Source organism: Aptenodytes patagonicus, chromosome 5 (genome assembly GCF_965638725.1).
Source record: "Aptenodytes patagonicus chromosome 5, bAptPat1.pri.cur, whole genome shotgun sequence".
Taxonomy (NCBI): Eukaryota; Metazoa; Chordata; class Aves; order Sphenisciformes; family Spheniscidae; genus Aptenodytes; species Aptenodytes patagonicus.
Genome location: NC_134953.1, coordinates 62680931 through 62701369, shown reverse-complemented (window position 1 = coordinate 62701369; position 20439 = coordinate 62680931). Strand labels below are relative to the sequence as shown.

Genomic DNA, 20439 nt, shown 5'->3' with positions numbered 1-20439 from the left:
TGGCTGGAGGCCGCCCATCTGGCCGCGATTTCATCTGAAGCTGGAAACTTCTCCTCCTCCCGAGCAGCAGCGGGGTTTCCAACACATTTCACAGCCTGCTTTGCTTTTGCACGGTCTTGTTTACAGTGCGGCAGCTTTTACGGCCGAGGGAAGAAACGGTGCGCCATGAGCGCACGCTACGCACAGCCCTTGTTATTTACTCTTAACGATTTTCCAGTATTTTAACACCAATCCCCAAGAAATTTTAGTTGTCCCAAGGAGAATAGCTGCTTGTAACCGGTTGCTAATTACAAGTATGAATGTCAATTAATTCATTTAGCTAATTATCCACTCTCTGAGCATCACGCACCAAAGAACTGTAAAAGACGGGCATATGGTGATGGATTGGAAGGAAGAAGCTGGCGCCTGCGTGCATTCGCTGGGCAGCCAGAGCTGGGCGCGCGCTTGCCGGGTGTGCCGGCGCGCCAGGGTGAAGGGATGCAGGCAGCGCGAGAGCTGGGGGAATACGGCTGCCGCAAGCTGTAATTACAGCATAGTGCTAATCGGGCCTGGAAAACATCGACCCTCTCCTTGCAACTTTTGTTTGGAGGCTTGAGCGCAGGTCAAGCATCTAAAGTGTTTCTAATTCTGCTGCTCCCTCTGATGTGGAGCGGGGGGAAGAATCATTTTTCCCTGCGTCAAGCAAATCTCTTGATCGTAATCGCTAGTTGCAGAAACAAACAGTCCTAAGGAGGGAGGGAGAGGTCCCTGATGAGCCTCTGTGCTAAAGGTGGGGAGATCTGCTGGAGGATGCTTGTTGCAATCCGGCCACCCGTAAGCCTCACAGGGCACCTGGGCTACTGCAAGTGGGTAGAAAACTGGTTTGGTGAAAAATAATCTTATTTGCTGCCCCCAAAAAGGAAAATGGTTTAAAGGAAATGTTCTTTTCTGAAATGATCAGAGTTAATCGCATCAGGGTGTGCAAAGTTACCCATAAGGCATGGAAGTGGTTGTGGGGGGAGAGCTCAGCGGATGCCCACTCCCCGCTCTCAGAAAGCTGATGAAGAATTGCAGATTTTATACTAGCAGCTGAGCAGCTAATGCTCAGTGGGGTTAAAGTCCTCCGTCAAAGCTGCACAACTATCTTCTTCCAGAGGGAGTCTCCGTCACTGTGCTCGGAAGATCAATCACCTAATCACCTGGTGCGGTGCTGCCTCCTCCATCCCCCAAAGGCTCCTAACCCTCGGTGGGCAAGCATCGCCCCGGGCTGGGCCACAAGCTCCATCCCTGCCTGGCCCAGCCTTCGCAGAGGCACCGAGCTGTCCCGCCTCACCTGCACCTGGATCTAGGGTTTGGATGAGCATTTCCCACGTCCAGCCTAAAATTTGGGTCGCTGAGACCCCAGAGCTGCAGAGGCAGCACCCACCACATCCCGCAGCATCTGATACTGATGCTCAGTGCCCACCACGAGCATTTGCTCTGTTCCAGTGCTTCCTTATTCTTATTTACCAAAAAAAGTGAGACCTTATTTCCTGTTGAATTTGTTTAATTATTTCACCGCTGGCTTCCCAATGGCAATGCTTGTGCTGCCTGTGCCTGTGAGGAACTTTGATCAAACTCTTGTACGTCGATTACCAAGATTCACTTATAAAAGCATGTAGATCAAATACAAATAGAGCAACATTTCCCCCAAAAACCCGATAGGCTGTATCATTAAAGCAGTGACACGACAATTTGCATTTTATTTCCTTGTAATAAAAAAAAATAAGCTCTGTTAGAGGTGCTTCAAAGGCAGCAGGGCCAGGGAGCAGCTGTGTGAATTGGAGTGGCTCCGGAGAAGTTTGCAGAGGCTTTCCCGGCCAGCGAGCGCGGCTTCGGTGCCTGTAGCTCCAGGGAGAAGACAAATATTTTCAGGGAGGTTTAATCGGGGCGGGAGGAGCCTGGTGCCGATGCAGTGCTGTCGGTACCGAGCGGGCTGGGGAACAGCCAGACACTCCCGTGTCCCTGTGCCGATGTGGTGCCATCAGTACTGAACAGGCTGGGGAGCAGCCAGGCAACCCCGTGCCCCTCTCTGGGGGGATGGGGGGGAGAAGAGGGGGTGATGGATGGGGCTGTGGAGGGGACACAGGGCCCCATCTCAGGGGCTGCTCGCTGGGGAGAGATGGAAGGAAACTGGCAGCACCATGCTCCGCAGAGCTGTTGGCAGCGTGCTGACCCGGCGCATTCGCTCCTGCAGCGGAGCATCCAGAGCAAACCTCCAGAGCGCCGGCCATTTTCCAGGCAAGAGCAGATTTGTCAAGCGCTACCTTAAGAAAAGTTATGCATGGCTATATTTAAGGAAGCAGGGGGTGTGCGCTGGCCCTGTCCCAGGGCTCTGCGCCAGCCCTGGCCTTGACGCCTGCGCCCGGTGCCGGCCGCGCGTGCAGGTGTCCGGACGCTTCTCCTCCGAGCCAGCCGTCACCTCGCCGCCACCCGCAAATGCTCAGCTTCTTCTGGCTGAGGTGAGGGCTGGGGGGGGGGGGGGGGGGGGGCTGGGGACGATGGGGAGAAGGAGGGGGGACCCCAGGACTGGGTGAGCAGGAGCCAGCATCTGGCGCTGCTGCGGAGACTTCCATGCCCATCGGTGGAGCAGTGGCTTGTCCTGGCTTGCATCAGCGCTGGGTGACTCTGCCAGGGGGAGGATGTGGGGTGCAAGCCCCTTTTGCCCTCCCTGCTCACCCGGGTGATGCCCTCTTGCCCTTGGGGTTTGCAGCGAGCCATGCTGCAGCTCCATTGTAGTCGGCACCGGCAGCTCGCTGAGGGGTACGTGGCACTCTCTGGCTGCAATGGGGACAGTGGGTGAGAGTTGGCAACGTCAACCTCCCCCTGGGGCTTTCTCGGTGTGCTGGGAGGGATGCCGGGGAGGTTGGCTTGAATCAGCCTTTTGTCACCTAAAAGGGGGGGCAGATATTTGGGAAGCGTGGGCACAGGGCTGCAGGGAACGCTGGTGTTGTGGGGAGGGCAGAGGGATGTGCCGGGGCCAGGTCAGCGTGGGTGGTTGGATGGGGTGGGTGGCATGATGCCGTGGTGGTCTCCACCCTGGTGGTCTCAACTGAGGTGGTCTCGACCATGGTGACCACCACAGTTGAGACCACCAGCGTGGAGACCACGAGGGTGGAGACCACTGCACCATCATGGTCTCCACTGTGGTGGTCTCCACCCCGGTGGTCTCAATCACAGTGGTCTCAACCGTGGCAATCTCCACTATGGTGGTCTCCAACTTGGTGGGCTTGACTGTGGTGGTCTCAACCACAGTGGTCTTGATGCTACGGCAGTCTCCTCCCTGGGGAAGCTGTGGGCAGCAGGGCAAAGGTGCCTGGGCTGGGCGATGCTGTTGGTTGTCTCCACACTTGTGAATTTTGGCTCCGGCGGTGTTTGCAGCCGTAACAGGGTGATGCAGGGCTTTGCTCTCCCCTGGGCTGGAGACAGCAGTGCCAGGGGACCTTTGTTCCCTAGGACACTCCCTGGGGGGACTTTGCCCCTGTGCCGGCAAACCGGTGCCAACCTTCCTGGGAGTCTCCCGGGAGCCACAGAGAGTGGCTGGGCAGGGGCATGGATGGGGCTGGGGGCTGCGGGCACAACCAGGGCTGGGGATGCTTCACCCGGCGTTGAACTGAGTGGTGGAGAGGGATGCGAGAGGGCTGGAGGGGTCCCCGCTGTGCTCGCCCCGAGTGAAGGTTTCTGGTGCCAGCGGATGTAAAACCGTCGGCCCCTTGCAAAGGAGACCGTCCTCGTGGCCCCCCGCTGCCTTTGGCCCTCAGTTTGCACTTTCCTGGCCCCATGCCTTGCTTTGCTCCATGAAACCCTAGGGAAAGCATGTGTGGTCCCAAAAATACTACTCACAGGGCGCCCTCACCTTTCTTCTGGGCCAGCTGCCCTCCTGGGGTCCCGCCGAGATCCGCCACAGGGAACTGCTGCGTCTCCTCGCCATGCTGTGACCTGGTGATTTGGTCCCTCTTGTGCCAGTGGGGCCACCATCCCGACGGCCCCGCAAAGGAGCCAGCACGCCGTACCCTGCATCCAAGCAAGCATTGCAGGTCCCAGGGACCCGTGGGTGATGGAGCTGAGCTGTGCCGGGCATCTCCGCCACCGCTCACTGGTGGGGGTCTGGTTGGAGGGGACACCTCCCCTTGCACAAAACCTGCCTCTCCCATCCCTGGGAGCACCGGGGCTTTGCCGCTGCTGGCAGTGGGACTGGCGGGATGGGTCTCGGGGGAAGGAGAGCCCTCACTGCCCTGTCGAGATGGCAGAATTTCCCAAAGTAGGTCAGGTTAATTTTTTAACACGTGCACATTTGCTTGTTACCATGGATATTGCTCAATTATACACCAATAATCCCCCATGAGAACTTCATTGTCGCCACTTTCCTCCCCCCCTCACCCCCCCTTTTTTCTTTAAATATTCCCAGAGAGGGGTAAGGATGCGCTGAGGGGCCAGTGTGGGGGTAGGAGACCAGAGCCAGGCGAGGGAAAATGGGGGTCAGGCATTCAGGAGGTGGCGGTGGGGTGGTGTGAGAGCTCTGGAGGGCAGGTGGGGTCAGCTTGAGTCATGGGACTGCCCCACTCTGCCCAGAGTCCCCTGCAGCCCGGCACCCAGGACCCCTGCCCCAGCTTCACCCTCGCCCCTCCCTCCCATCCGTTGCTTGGGGGTGGCTAAAGTAAACACCTCGCTTCCAGCAGGCTCAAGGATTTGGTGGAATGACCGCTCTCCTGCATCCCCACCCGGCAGCGTCCCAGGGGCTGTGGGACCCGAGAGGGTTTTGCGATGGAGGATCCCCTGGGCTGATGGTCCCCCGGTGATTTTCCAAGAGGCTAGCACCCAATTCGGTAGCAGAGAGCATTCCTGGAGCTTGTGGGTGCTTTGGCACTGCAGGACACCCCCCTGTTGGGATATGGGAGAGAAGTGGGGTGCTGTGGAGTCCTTTTTCCCCATATTTGTGGAGCCGTTGGGGTGCCTCCCCCACCGTGCCGTCCCCCCTGGTTTGCTCTGTGGGCTCCTTATGCCTTCAGCAGTGCAGGAAGCGAGTGTGGCAGGAGGCAAGAAAAATATTCTGCTGGAAGGTTTTTTCTAAGGCAAACTTTTTTTTTTTGGGGGTAGAAGTGGGTCACTCAAGGGGTGACAGAGTAAGAGCATCATCGCCTGGGTACTGCATCCCGTTGCCATGGTGACCCGAGGGCTGCATCAGTCAACAGCTTTAAAAATGTGACAGTTGAGTGAGGCTGAAGATTTTAATGAGGACAGACACTTGCTCGCTTAGTTTCGATAACTGAATACTCTATAAATACCCACCAGCTGAATGGTTCTGGGCCTCTGGAGCAGGTTTGCGACGCATGGCTGGGGCGCTCCCCTTCCCCGGGCAGAGCCCTGCGCTCCAGGGTGGGAGCATGGGCTGGGGCCACCTTGGAAATAACAGGGGCGATGGATGCAAACCAGACGGCTCTTTTTTGTCCCCCTCCTGCTAACCCAACCCGGGGGACAAGGTGACACAATTGCAGAGCCAGGAGCAGGTTTGGGTTTCTGAGGTATGGCCCCAGCCGCGTGCCTTTTGGCGTTGGCTGCTGCGGCCGTGGGGTGTGATGGGGCCACCCCCAGCCACTGCCACCGCCTTGTGCCTGCAATAAAGCAAACCTGGGGAGCAAACCCAGCTTGTTAACCAGGAGACTAACTCTTGCACCGGGCTCTTGCAGGGGTGGGTGAGCTGTAAGCAGGCTCCCAAGCCTCAATAGCAAGCCTGGAGAAGTCGTGGGGCTGGGGAAAGCAAAGCCTGGTGCCGCTGAGGCAGGGGTGGGAGGCTTTGAAAGGCTCAGCGGTGCTGCTTGCATCCATCGGTGCTCTGAGCACCCTCATTTCGTACCGACCACAATGGGTGCGCACCGTGCAATGCCCCAATGCCAGCTCCCGCAAAGGGCTGACAGTGCAGAAGGCAAATCTGCAGTTTCCACTTTTTTGACCCCGTGCCAAAATCGGTCAGTCCCGCACCTTGGGGAAGGAGCTGCCACCTCTGGCAGCCTGGCTGGACCCGTGTGGGAGCGGGATGTTTGCTGGGACAGCTGAGGGCACGCCAAGGGCCCGTCGGTGTTGTGTTTAAAAGCAAACTGTAAATATAAAGCCTCTTCCACTTGTTTTTGCTGCAGCTCCCATGCTGCCTTTCCTTGCAATGCCACCACCGTGTCCAGCTGGGACCTGGTCACAGTGCATGTGGCTGGGGAGCCCGCGGGCACCCAGGGGCACAACATGCCCTTGGGGGATGCCAGGGCTTCACAGGCAGAGGGGCCAGTGCAGGGCACGGCGGCGTTGCCAGCAACGAGCGCTTCCCATTTGCTACCCCTGGTACCACCCGTGCGCAGCATGAGTCCTGCCCGCTGCCAAAAATATGCTCCTGGCTGTCTTGTGACCACGGCGGTGTCACCACGCCGGCCGGGGGAGCTTCAAGACACAGCCCTCTGTCACATGTAGCAACATGGAAAGTATTGACACAACGTCACCGACTGAGGGATGGGCCATGGTACCGCGCCCTGGGCTCGGTCCAGCACCCCAAAATAGCTGGGATCCTTTCCATCACAGCCTGTGAGCGCTGGACCTGACCCCCGAGGAATGGCAGGCGCACTTCTCTGTTTCGGCTCTGGCGGCCCCCCTGATAGGTGCTGGTGAGGGGCCGGTGGCATGGGGAGGGACATCAGGGAGGGGCACAGGGACAGGGTGTGAAAACCTGCCATGCAGGCGGCTGTGGCAGACGGCAGATCTGCAGCACCCGCCACACACGCTGCCTCGTCCCTGCTGGGGGGACAGCCACAAGTGTCCTCCACCCCCGGCTCTGCCGGTCCTGCTGTAACCGGAGCCATTCTTCTCCTTTCCAGGTGTCTCTTAAAAATGGTCAAGGAAAATATTGTAGTCCCTGAAGAGATCTTGAGCTTCTGTTGCAATGGCCTCCAGGTACCCCCCGTGCCGTGCAACTAACCCTGGGGCTGCCCATCATGCCGGCAGCTACTAACCAAGGCTGTGCCAGGCAGATGCCACCCCGTGCCGGGAGCTGCTCCCAGCCCCGCACCGGCTCCAGCTGCATCTGCTCCCCATGCGTACTCCATCAGCATCCCTGGCCTCTTGCTGCCTACCGCAGGGTCAGGGCTGTTCCCATGGGGTGCCAGCTTTTTCCCTAAAATTTAGAAACGGCAAGCACTGGGAAAATGAGTGTCGGGAGCTCTGGCCAGGCTGGCTGCTTGCTTTGCAGCAGGCGGCTTTGAAGCTCTTTACATTGCTGGCTCATGCCCCAGAGCCTGCTGGCTTCCTGAAATAGCTCCGTGGTAATCGTGTAGGCACCTCAGCACGCTGGGAAACAGCCCGGGAGGTTCACAAAGGGGTTTGGAGCCCGCTGAGAGGGGCTCTGGTGGCCAGGGGTCCGTCTCGCTGCGGGATGGGGGGGCCCTTTGCCATAGGCTTGGCTTGCCGTGTTCACCACCATCTCTGCTAAGCCAAGGTTTGTGCCGTTCCTGGGATGCCGTGTACCAGTAGCTATGGAAACAGAGGTTAGACCTGCTAGAGGAAAATGCTATTCCGAGAGGCGGTGAGCCCGGGGTAGTTGGGAAAGCTTCATTTCCTGCATAAACCCATCTTTAAAAGAAGCCGGGCAAACCAAAGGGCAAAGAAGCTGCTGCAACGGGGGTCTCGCAACAAGTGCTGTAAATGGGAGCCACACTGGGAGCAGAAAGCGGAAGGAAGGGCTGTAACGAAGCCCAGACGGCTCCTCGTGTCTCCTCAATTACTCACCGGGCTAACTGAGTTCACCCCTTGTGTAACACAGCTCACTTGACATCTAATCAGCTATTTTTTTTGTCGGCACAGTAGCAATTCCAGCCTCTCTCTTCCAACCCGCCTCCTGCCGGGCCGGCAGGCAGGAGCGGCTCTGTGCCCAGCAAACTGTGAAGCCCATAAGGGCTGCATTTAACTGCACAAACGACCCCAAACTCAGGATGCTTTCACTCCCTCTGTTTGTACCAGCCAGGAAAAACTGCTTTCGGTGTTTCCTTTGGCAAAGGGGGGTGTTGGTGGAAGGTGTGGAGCATCGCTGCCTGCCCAGCCCTGGGTACAAGCCCTGGGAGTGCAAAACCACCCTTCGCTGCAGCACTCTAAAAATGAAGCTGTCGGGGAAGCAAAATTCCTTCCCAGAGAATTGTTTGACTTTGGGGGGGGGAGGGTTTGCACAGTTTTTGGGAGGAAGCAGCAGGGTTGGGTGATAAATGGCCTGGAAACCTGCAGTGATCACTCACGGAGCTCTTTTTAGAGGGATTTTTTTCCTTTTGGCTGTGGACATCACATCTTTAGCAAGGTCTGGGTGGGTTTTGGTGCTGCCCAGGGCTGTGCAGGACTGGGGGTCCTGCTGGCTCTGCATGGGGATGGGGGCTGCTTGGTTCACCATTTTCTCAGGGGATTTTCCTCCTGTTTGGGTAAATGGACCTCTCGTCCCCTGCAGGGCTCGACCTCTCCGCTGCGTGTCCAGGAGCCAGGGGAGCGGGAGGAGGTGCCGGGGGCCATGGCGAGCCCCTTGCCCACCCGCAACCCCACTGAGGTGCAGATGAGCCAGCTGGTGCTGCCCTGCCACACCAACCACCGCGGCGAGCTCAGCACCGGCCAGCTGCTCAAGTGGATCGACACGGCCGCCTGCCTCTCTGGTAAGCCATCCTCTCCCACTGAAACCATTGCCCTGCCGGGCCAGGAGGGAAAGGACCTGGCGACGTCCCCAGGAGCTGGCTCATCAGTGGCGCACCCAGCAGTCCAGCACCATCCCTCGGAGCTGACGCCAGCTGGGGACCCACGTCATGCCATTTTGCTGAGTAATTAGAGAGCAAATGGGAGCAGGACAAGAGGGGGAGGAGACGTGCACTGCAGCACGCACGCTTGCTCAGGGACTGATCAAAATCGACGCCTGCTTCTTCCCAAATGCTGCCCTTTTCCTTGCCTGGTGCGCAGGGCATGGTGAGACTGGGCTGGTGACGTCCCTGGCATCCTGGCAGCGGCCGGAGAGCTCTGCTGGAGGGGCAGAGCTCCTCTGCTCAGTGAGAAGCTCACCCTGCCAAGCGCGCTGTGGGTCACCAAGCACGGGGAGAGGAAAACGGGTGCAATATTGCAGTTTGATGAGCTTCCCAGGGCAATTTTGCAGTTTGAGGTTCCCAGAGTCCCAAGAGAAAGCCGGAACAGCAAGACGGCTTTAAAATATTTGCTGCGTACACGGAGATGATATCAGCTGCCTGTGTATCCCTGCAGTGGCTGAAAACATCGAGGGAAGGCAAACAGCAGGGCAGCGTGCCTCCTAGTTACAACACACCCTCCAGATCCTTAAAACATCTGCAAACCCGTGCTGCTATGGGGTGGAGAAACCCCAAACCCCGCTCTTGTCCCCTGCAAATGCAGCAGGCGGGCACGAGCAGGAAAAGGGACGCCAGCTGAGGTTTCACCGGTGTCACCAGCCCCGAGGCAGCGGCTGTGGGGCGGAGGAGCACGCGTGCCCCTCGCACGCTCGGCATGTTGCTGCAGGTAGCTGATGTAGTTTGTTTTTCCTTTCCAGCCGAGAGACATGCTGGGTGCCCATGCGTCACGGCTTCCATGGATGATATCTATTTTGAGCATACCATTAGGTAAATATTCCACTCTCCAGCGGGCCATATGCGAGTGAGGAGGATGGGGTTTTTCCCTCCTGTCTGCTGGGTGCAACGTGGACGGTGGGGCTGGAGCCAGGACAGGGAGCAGCATGCTTGGGAGGGAAGGAGATGCAGTGGCAGTACCAGGCTCGCGGGGCAGCCAGGGATTGAGGCTCTGACTCTGCTGCGGGGCTGTGGACCGACTGTCTGCTCTGATTTATCTGCTGTCTGGTCGCTCCTGGAGCTCCTGCTGCGTAGGCTTCCTGGTATTTGCCCTGACCCCAGCTGCTCCCTGGCTTTGTTCAAGAAACGACTCTCACTTAGTGCTCTGGAAAACTTAAATCTTGCAAATCGTGCCTCTGTAGCAGCCGTGTGGGTGGCTGGCATGTGGCAGAGCTCATCCACACACCGGGTGCTGGGAGGAGTGGGACCTCCTTGAGCATTGCTTTGTGAGATGCACCAGACTGAGCTTTGCCTGGCCGAAATCCCCTCCCAGGCTTGTCCCAGCACCCCCTTGGGCACTGCCTCAGCAGAGGTGCCCGCCTCGATGCGCACAGTCCCTGGACTGCCACGTTGCGGGGGACAACATAAGCATTCCCACCAGGTGTAGGTCTTACGTACCCAAGGTGTTCTTCTCCCTTACCACCCTTGGTAAGCCCAGGTGCTGCCACCCGCCTTTACTCATCTCTCAGAGCCCCCATACCCCTCCGTGCAGGGGGATGCCCGTCTGCTCACCCCCGGGTACCATCTCAGGGAGCTCCAGGGGTGCTTTGGCGCAGGGTTTTGGTGCACCTACAAAGGTGCCTGCAGGGCCCGATGGCAGAGGTGCCCACGTGCCAGCAGAGGGGTTTTTGGCACCCCCATCCCCTGGGGACCTGCTGGCCAAAAGCTGGCCTGGCCAAGCAAGCCATGCGGTATAGGATCCACGCTGCCTAGCAGCTCCCCACCGTGCGGGTCTGCCCACTGAGGGCAGAGACCAGCTGCGGGTGCCCAGGGCTGGCGTTGGGGTCCCAGGCTGTCGGCTGATTTGTTTGGTGCCGGGAAGTCCAACTTGGTCTTGAGTTTCACTGTCATCCCCAGGAAACGTTAAACTCCCACTTTCTCCATCTCACATCAGGTGCTGCGGTGCTGGTGGGTTGGCAAGTCACTGGCAGAGGCTGGGGTGCCTGTTGGGTGGCACCGTCAGCGTCAATGCTCTGCACCGAGAGGGCTCAGCGGGTGCCGTGCCCAACATCACGTGGCTCCAGCTCCTGGGGCAGCTTTGCTGGGGAAGCTTTTCCCTGTTGGTTTCAGAAGCGGGAGAACGGACCCGAGCCCCGCTCCAGAGCATTAAATCAAGCCCTGCAAGGCATTCGCCCCTCCTTGGGGGTGAGCTGGGCAATGCTCCAAGGGGCCAGGGAATTTGTGCTGCTCCTGGCTCAGATCCTGCTTGCTGTGGTCTAGCTTAATGCTCCGAGCGAGGGGCCTGGCAGGGATTTCCCACAGAGCTGTTTGAAGGCAGAGGAGCTTTGGGCAGTGTTTGCCGTCTGCTCTCCTCCTTGCTCGGCTGTTTGTGCTTTCTGCTGCCCTCCCACCACAAGGGAGAGACCCTCTTGGGCAGGGAAGGGCTGCGGGTGCTGGGGCACAGAGGAGACCCCAAAACATCACTGACTTAAAAACTCACTGGCTGAGCATTGGATGCTTCCCATCCCTCAGCCCTGCCGTGTGGAAGTGCAGCCTCCTGGGAGGATTTCACATGGGTTCATGTGGCTTTTATGGTACCAGCTTGTGCCATTTGATAAGGAGAGAGAGGATAAAGCATTTTGGGGGCTGTAATATAGGCAGCCGGGGCTGCCAATGCGCCTGCCCAGACCCCTGCCCTTGCACGCCCCTCGCTGCAAACCCAGCCGGAGCATCTGTGCTCCAGCCTCGCAATGCCACTGCTTCCTTCATCTCTAACCCTCTCCCCCCATCTTGCTTTTTCTTTTCACACCAGCCAGCTGTATATAAACCCTCCTGAGCAGCGGGACGGGAAGAGCGGTGTCTGGTATGGACGTTTGCAGCCCTAGAGCAGCCAGCCTAATGCAGCGCTGCTGTGAGTTGGGAGCATTAACCCCACTGACGTGGCATGGCCTGGAAGATGCATGGAAGCTGCTCACGTAACCCCGCTAACATTTCGGCATGCTGCAGCGGGCGCAGGGTTGCCACTGGGCCCAGGGTCCTTGCTGGGGGACAGCTGGAGGCACCATCCCAGCCTCACGCCACCCCTGCTCCAGCCAGAGCCAATGTGTGAAGCGTGTCGAGTAGCCAAGATTATTACAGTCATTTGAAGCCCAAAGTCATGCGTGGGGGCAAGGGGGAAGTTACAGTGCCGAAGCACACACTGACTCTTCCTCACTTCTGGTTTTGAGCCCTCTATGGTGCAAACTTGCAGTGGCGGTTATAGGGTTTATTTTTCCACTGAGTTTTCTAGTATTGGTCTCTTAGGGGATGAGGAGTATTCCTGATTTAATAATGCATTTGGTAAAGACTCTGTTTGCTGTCGGTGTTGCCAGTATGCTGCATTTGCTCATTTGGTTGGTACCAGTCTGGACTAGGTTAGGCTGCAGAGCTGAAGCTGTCTGTGTGTTTACTCTGAAGCCTACTGAGGGCCCAGAGGAGACCTCCTGGACTCTGTGAACAGCAGTTTGCTGCCAGCAGATGTTTCATGTGAGAGATGATGCAAAATGCCCCTGGCCGGATCCTGCCTCCTGCCATCTCCCAGTATCCCAAGGTGTTTGTCGCTGGGAGGCCCTGGAGTGGAGAAGGGATGGGAGCAGTCAAGGTGCCTGCAGCTTTGGGGCTGCTGCTGCTGCCAGCCAAGGGCCTGTGGGAAGGCCCCATGGGTGCCTGCGTTGTGCAGGACAGCGCATGCAAGGCTGGAGGAGCTGTTTGCTCTGGCAGGAGCGTGCATGCCCGCATGGCTGGGGGTGCCAAGCAAGCCTTGGGCACCTCAGCACCCCTCAGGTGTCCCAGCAGCACCCCAGACCTGGGGACCCGTTTGCACGCAGATGCTCAGGGGTGACATCTCACCGCCAGGCTGGACACCCGTGGGCTCCCATGTCTTGGGGGTGGCTGTCCCCATGCCCTGCTGGCCATCCCGGCATGTCCCCACTGTCCCAGGCAACTGCTACTGCAGCGGGCGGTGAGCCGTAACACCGTGGCACCTCAATGGGGAGCCGCTCGGTGCCGGCACATGGGCTGGATAACCACGAGCTGTCGTCCCCCGGTAACCCATGCATGCTTTCTCCTCTTTCTGTTTTTCAGTGTTGGGCAAGTTGTCAACATCAAAGCCAAAGTGAACCGAGCCTTTAACTCCAGCATGGAGGTTGGTGTGCTGCCCCACGCCTTCACCCCCCACCCCTACCCCTATCCCCCTCGCTGTATGCCTGTCCCCGCCAGCTGTGTGCGCCCATTCAACCGTGGCCAAATGCAAAATACCCAAATCCTCACGCGGTTTCCAGCTTTGATCCCACGTGTCGGTCCCCTCCCGCTGTGCTTGGCGGGATGTGGGTCCCTGGGGAGCAGAGCTGGCTCTCAGGGGTGCTGTGCCCTCTCCCAGGTGGGCATCCAGGTGAGCTACGAGGACCTGTGCAGCGGGAAGCACTGCAGCATCTGCAAGGCGTATGCCACCTTTGTGGCGCAGGGTCCCTCCAACAGCAAGGTGAGCGGCGGCCGGTGTCTGTGGGGGCTCGGTTGGCCCCTGCGCAGAGGCAGCAGAGAAATGGCCTCTCTGGGGAGAGACGAGCTGGGCTGGGCCGGGCCCAGCTTTCCATCATGGCATGTGCTGTCACTTTGTGGCTATCTGCACATGATTGGGTCGGTGATCCCTTATCCCGTGTGTGTGGGGTGCACGGTGGGATGCCGAGGCTCTCAGCCCCACTCTGAGCATGGAGGGCACCTGCCTGCTGCTGCCACCCCCACCTTTGTGCCCAGAGAGGGCAGGAATGTACCTCCCTGCCAGTGCTGCAGGACAGCTCCTTAGCATCGGTGCCCATCCCTGCTGTATGACACCTCCCAGGGCATCCCTATCCAGTTGTAGGAGCCATTTGTCCTCTGGCCCCTCTGTGAGCAGCTATAATATAACCCAGGAGGAGCGTGGCTGGCTCCAACACACGTGGTGGGATGTACGGTGCTATAGGAGCTCGTGCTGGTGCCCAAAGGAGCCCTGCCTTCTCCCGCAGCGGGACTGCACCCTGCCCATGTCACCCTTTGCAGGTGAAGCTGAAGCCACTGACCCCGCAGACGGAGGAGGAGAAGACAGAGCACAGCATTGCTGCCGAGCGCCGCCGCATGCGGCTGGTCCACAAGGACACCCTCAAGGACCTCCTTATCCGCAGCCCCCGTGAAACCGGTACCATGTCCCGCAGCCTGGGCTTCCAGCCCCAAAATAGCCCCGCCACCCACTGGTGACATCCTCCTTCCTTGGCGGGATGCTGGAGGGGGAAGACTGGTGATCGCCATGGAGGTTTGGGAATGCCCTGGCCATGGAGGGGTAGGGATTAGCCCCACCATGCCAGACCCCCAAGCCAGGCAGCTGGGGGGAGGGTTGATGCAGTGGGACGGCAGCCGTGGGGAGAGGAAGCAAGGGCTGGTGGGGTGCCGGGAGCAGGGGTCCCACTGGCCAGCCGACACACTGGATCCTGTTTTCCCACCGCGGCAGAGCTGGAGATGCGGGACGGCAGCGTGGCGGTGCCGGCGGAGAAGACACGGGTGGAGAGCGTGGAGCTGGTGCTGCCCCCACATGCCAATCATCAGGGAAACACCTTCGGTGGGCAGATCATGGCCTGGATGGAGAATGTGGCCACCATCGCAGCCAGGTGACCTGATGGGGATTCAGTGGGGGGGGGGATGGCGTGCCTGGAGGCGACATGCAGTCAGGGCAGTGTTCGGCTGGGTCAGGCCACAGCTGGGTTGTAGGGACCCTCCAAAGGGATGGTCCCCAGCACATCACCCTTGGGCAATGCCGTACAGGGAGTCCCATGGGTGCATGGTGATGGAGGACCCCAGGGAAGGGTTCACACTCAGCACAGTCTGCTTATTGTCCCTTCTCATGGCTGGTTTTGGTGGTTGAAATCCAGGGGTGACATTTTTTGGGGTCTCCTCGGCTCTGGCTGGGTCAGGGAGAATGCATGGGGCTGCCGGGGCATGAGGCCATGGCTGGGGGGTAACGCTTGCCCCCTGCAGCCGGCTGTGCCATGCCCACCCCACGCTGCGGGCCATTGAGATGTTCCATTTTCGGGGACCATCGCAAGTCGGGGACCGCCTGGTGCTCAAAGCCATCGTCAACAACGCCTTCAAAAACAGGTGGGCACCGGTGGCAGGGGGTCCCCATCCCACCCTCCCGGCAGCTCTCTGCACCCTCACCCCTTCTTCTCTCCCCCCTCCCCCCCAGCATGGAGGTGGGGGTCTGCACTGAGGCGTACAGCCAGGAGATGTCCGTCAGCCGAAGGCACATCAACAGCGCCTTCATGACCTTCGAGGTGCTGGACCAGGAGGGCCGGCCCTGCACCCTGCCAATGGTGGCACCTGAGCCGGGGGTAAGAGTGGGCAGGGCTGGCTTCTCCCCGCTGCGGTGGCATGGGACCCCCGGGAATCCCGCTTAGCGCTGAAAGGCTCTCAGATTCACAGCAAAACAAATGCAGTTTTATGATGATGGAAATGAAATTGCTCAATAGCAAGTGAATTAAATTGATTGCTCGGTATAACTAATAATAAAGTAAACCACTTGCCTGTGTGGAGATGGAGACGTATTAGCCATGCAAGGCTTAACAGAATATTGCCTGCAAGTTGGAGCTCATCTTTTCCATAATTTAGGGTAAAGAATGCAAACCTCTGAGGTTGATTTTACCTTTCAAAGCAACCTAATCCATAATTTGCTTGGATCCAAATATTTAAGGAAATCTGTCACGCGAGCACGGCAGCGAAGGAAACACCTGCGTGTCATGGGGTACATTGTAGCGTGAGCAAGCAATGGCAGCGCCTTCCCCTTGGCTGATCTGTGCCCACCTACCTGATTTTTTTGATGCCTTAAAACTAGGACTCTTCTCCCACCCTGCAGGAGAGCATCTTCCGGCCAGAGCCGGGCTCCTTGAAACCTCCTCTCTGCCTGCTTTAAAACACTGCGTTAGCGCTTTCTTCAAAACAAGCTGCTTTTTTTTTGGTTTTTATTTCCCTGGGAGAGGACATTTGCACGTGCTAGGGGATGTGATTTGTGTTTCAGTGGCTGTTTGCAGCTCTGCAGCCGCAGTGAGGGTTTTTTCCTAATGTGCCAGTGCCTGTCGCTTGATCACAGCGTGGTGGCAATGCCAAAATAGCTCACGGTTAATCACTAACCACCACTGCCAGCATAGCTGGGGCAGCAGCCGGTGAGCGCAGGGGCTTCACCTTCCAGCCCTTCCCTGCTGAACGTTTTGCCCACTCCCAGAAAGATGCGGGTTTTTTTTTCCTCCTTTTCCTATTAACCTAATGTGCTTTTCCTGTTTATCAGGACGGAGAGAGGAGGTACAGAGAAGCCAGCGCTAGGAAAAAAATTCGGCTGGACCGGTGAGTGGAAAAAGCAAGTGGAATGCAAGGATGGAGGAGGGAGGAGAGGGGGGCTTGGCACTGGGGTACAGGGACAGTCTGTGGGTGGTTTGTGTCCCATCATAAGGGAAACTGTTCCTTTCCTGCAGAAAATACGTCGTCTCCTGCAAACAGACTGAGGTGCCGCTCTCTGTGCCCTGGGACCAAAGCAACAAGGTAGGGTGCTGCCCTGCGGGAGTCGCTGCCTCCTGCCCCCCTTCCTGCCCCTGACGTGCTGCCCCTGCCCCAGGTTTATCTGAGCTACAACAACGTCTCTGCGCTGAAGACACTTGTAGCCAAAGCGAACTGGGCACTTGCCAGAGAAAAGGAAAAGGTATTAAACCCTGCCCCGTCCCCCTGAGCGGCTTCTTGCCGCCAAAGCCTGGGCAATCCAGGGGCTCGGTGCTGGCTGAACATGTCCCAGCCCGTGCCCTGTGCTTCCCCGAGGTGCGGATGTACACACTGGAGGAGGACAAGTTCCTTTCCTTCCGCATTGAGATGTCAGTCCGCATCGCGGCCAGCCGAGCCTTCTCCCTGCTCTCCGACCTGCGGCGCCGGCACGAGTGGGACAGCCACTATGCGTGAGTGCTGCGGGGCTTCCTGGGGGCACCCGGCCCTTTCCAAAAATCACATCCCTAAATTTAAGACTTGTAGATGAATGTCCCTTTGGGCTTTCCTGGGAGCAAGTGTGTTGCCCCGGAGCCATGATCCCTCCTAGAGACCTTTCATTATGTGTCCCCATCCCGGCTCCACCTGGGCTGATGAGTGCACTTTGCTGCAGAAAACATTTATTTTGGGTCTCCCAAAATATTTTGGGTATGGTGGTGGGCTGTAAATGTGTAAGCCCCCGGACTTGGGGGCCACAGCGGGGTTTCTCTGACTGGTCCCCTCCCATCTCGCAGGAGCGCCGAGCTCGTCCAGCAAGTAGACGACGACGACATGATCTACCATGTGGTGAGCCAGACACTCAGCCGCGAGAACAAGCCGCAGGACTTCGTCATCCTGGCGTCCCGACGAAAACCCTGCAGCAAGGGGTAACCGTCCCCATTCCCAACCCCCTGCTCCTCGCCAGCCAGGCTGTGCTGGCTCACCGGGCTGTCTCCTCCCCAGGGACCCCTACGTGGTTGCCTTTCGGTCAGTGACGCTGCCCACCCACCCTGCCAGTGCTGGCTTCACACGGGGGGAGACGCTCTGCTCTGGTTTTTGCATTTGGACAGAGTCGGATGACACAAGCAAGGTGGGATGCTGCAGCCATGCCATGGGGCCATGCCAGTCACACCCCATCGGGGAGGCTCCCCCATCCCCACATGCCCCTACTAACCATCTCCTGTGCCTTGCAGGTGGCTTACTACAACCAGGCTACGCCAGGGTACCTCAACTACGTCACCACCAACGTGGTGGGACTGTCCTCCAACTTCTGTGCCACCTTTGAAGCCTGCGAGAAGTTCCTGCTGAAGAACAAGGAGGACCTGATCGTGCGGCTGCAGGACCTCTAGAGCCATGGCACCCCTGCTGACAGACAGACAGACAGATGAGGGGGCACCTTGGTGGTGGAAGGGGACATGGGATGGTGGTGGCCAGATCCTGCCTCCCCGGTGGCTTTGGCCCGAGTAAGGTCCCAGGGGCTGGGGTGGAGGGGCATGACAGTACCACCTCACCCCTTGCACTGACATGTCATGACTTTTCTTCTTCTTCCTTTTTTTTTATTTAGAAATTTTATAAGCTGATGTACAGGACTTGGTTTTCTAGTTCACTTAACGCTACTTGAATCTTTATACGATCTAAAGTCTTCCTAAAACAGATTTTTTTTTTTTTTTTTTTACTATTTCTTTATGGGGGAAGCTGGTTCCCTTCAAGGCAGCAAAGGGAGAGAGGGGGCAGTGATGTGGGGAGGGTGCCGCAGCCCTCCCTGGTGCAGGGGCGGCCGGCAGAGCATCCCACTCCCGCTGGGGCTGCCGGGTGCTGCTCCTCTTCCGGGACAGGGCTGGAAAACAGCCCCTGCTCCCGCCAGGCTGAAATCCCAGCCCCATGGGGCTGTGGAAGGAGTAGCAATAAAAGTGCATTAAAAGGAAAAAAAAATCTATATGTGCTCTGGGTGAGTGTCTGCTCCGGGGTTAGCTGTGTAGCTGCCCAGCCAGCGAGCGTGGCATGGGGGTCCTGCACCCATAGCACACCCCAGGCAGGTGCCATTTCCCTGGGCGAGGAGGGGGACAGGGCTGCTCAGGGTCACCCGCCCCCAAGAGCTGCTGCCTGGGGCTCAGGAGGACGTGGGGCGTCCTTTGAGGCAGGACTGTGCATTGCAGGAAGCAGGGTGTCAGTAAGTGCTCCACTCGAGTGGCTTTTGGGGACTGCCTGGAGGCATTGCCACCACGGCAGGGGCAGCGCGGGCTGGTGCAGACCCGGGGGGCTGCCCCTTGTCCCTGTCCGTTGGGTGCACCAACACCTTGAGCTGTAAACCCCAAACTGCCTCAGGGGCACTGAAAAAGCAAAAAAAAGACAAACCCAAACCTTGTTTCCCTAAGTCTGAGCAAGGCTGCTGAGGACATGGAGAGTGGGTGCAGGCAGATGCCGAAGCCCAGAGCCCCAAAGGCTTTGATGCTATCCCTAATTGCCCCAAGGACTAATGCCCTCGGTGCCTCCAGGGGTGTTTCCCCCCCATCCCCCCAAGCTGCTCTGATGGCAGCACAGAGCTGTTTCACAGATGTCTGCAGCAGCAGAGGATGGGGTTAGGACCATTGAAAAGACCTTGCTGCCAACCTGCTTCTCCCTGAGATGCTCTGGGAAAGCCATCAAAATGCTGCACGGGTGACAGTGGAAGTGCTACACATCCGTCACACCCCAGGGGATGTCTGCCCTCAGCCACAGGCCTGCTGAGAGCCCCCTCCCAGGCTTTCCTGGGTCACATAACCAGAGATTTGCTGATGCCATTGAGGTTTTTGAAAGGCTTGCTGCCTGCTGGGAAGGGAATAAGCCCCTTAGGCACGCAAAGCTGTGGGCACGGCAGGTTTAACGCGGCCCCGGGGCGGCAGCCGTGCCCTCACCTTTGCTAGAAAAGTCCCTGTGTGCTTAACACCTAGTAAGGGTTTTGCAGAGCTTAACCCTGAGCAAGCAACAGTAATGCCGTGCTCCGGGTAAGATGAGGCTGTGGGGTACCAGAAAGAGCACAGGGTCTTTTCCAGGCACCCAGGGTGTTTTCTCCCTCCCTGCAACACCCAGTCCCTAGAAGGGCATTTTGCCACCCAAACTCCCCACCCAGTTTATAAGCAGAAGGAGCTGCCTGCCCCTCTCCTGCGGGCACTGGCCAGCGGCTCCCACCCCTGGAGCCGGCTGTGGCCATAAGCCCCTAATCTCTGCCATATCTCAGATCATAAACATCTCTGTGCAAGGCCTGGCACGGCGCTGCCCCAACCTCCCCCTGCTGTGCTATTGCCACAAGATAAAGCTGTCTCAAGCTGAACGTGGTAAAAAACATTCAGTTTTTATAGAGCCCTCTTATCTCCCGAAACTTGGAGCAATCCTGCCTTTTTATCACCGGGATGTGAGCCATCCTTTCTATTTATCGTTAGAAATTGCTGCTGCTTGATTAAGTGCAGGGAATGATGTATTCGCCTGAACATTAAACTTTAACTGACCTCCCCTTCTCTTAAAGTATTGTGCTTTTTCCTGCTGGGTCCCTGGGGGTGCAGGGTGATGGAGCGGGAGTGACTTTGGGGGCACAACAGAGAGCTGCAACAGTGTGAAGCATCTTGTGGTTTATGTGCAGGTGGGGAAAAACTGCAGTCCTGCAGCGACTGCTGGCCCTCAGGCCCAGGGGAATGTGGACAGCAGCACTGGGTGGCTTGGAGCATCCCTGGAGCACCCATCTCTGACTGCTTCATCCCGCAGCCAGCTCCCGGGGAGGAGGGACCCGCTGGTGGGTGCGTTGGAGCCTGTTGGGAGCAGCCTGCCCTTACCAGCCTTCCCCAGAGTCCCCCATTTGCCCTCCCCACCAAATGCACCGCTCTGGGGCCAATTTAGCAATCAATCACTATTTTTCTTTGTCCCTTAAAAAAAAAAGAAATCCCTGCAGGGTGTTACCCCCTGCTCTGACCAACCCTCCTGGCTGCGGCTTCTTTGCACGAAAGCACCCAGCTGCCTTGCTGCTCTTGACTGCTAATTCTTGCAAGGAGGCGAGCGATTTGGAAAGGCAGATCTGGGACCTCAGGAG

At 58.1% G+C, this 20439-nt stretch overlaps 1 protein-coding gene across 2 annotated transcripts; it reads left to right on the top strand.

Annotated features, from left to right (window-relative positions):
* The first annotated feature begins 2370 nt into the window (after positions 1 to 2370).
* Positions 2371 to 19873, top strand: ACOT11 (acyl-CoA thioesterase 11). Of its 2 annotated transcripts, XM_076340151.1 has the most exons (18): positions 2371 to 2480; positions 6876 to 6951; positions 8486 to 8684; positions 9578 to 9647; positions 11626 to 11676; positions 12936 to 12996; positions 13231 to 13332; positions 13887 to 14022; positions 14332 to 14488; positions 14856 to 14975; positions 15064 to 15208; positions 16159 to 16214; positions 16343 to 16409; positions 16483 to 16566; positions 16680 to 16813; positions 17135 to 17266; positions 17343 to 17469; positions 17573 to 19873. In XM_076340151.1, exons 1-18 carry the CDS (start codon positions 2458 to 2460, stop codon positions 17726 to 17728), a joined length of 1896 nt encoding a protein of 631 aa, XP_076196266.1. In that variant the 5' UTR covers positions 2371 to 2457; the 3' UTR covers positions 17729 to 19873. The 2 variants fall into 2 exon arrangements, with proteins under 2 accessions (XP_076196266.1, XP_076196267.1); XM_076340152.1 differs by lacking the exon at positions 11626 to 11676.
* The last annotated feature ends 566 nt before the right edge of the window (positions 19874 to 20439 follow it).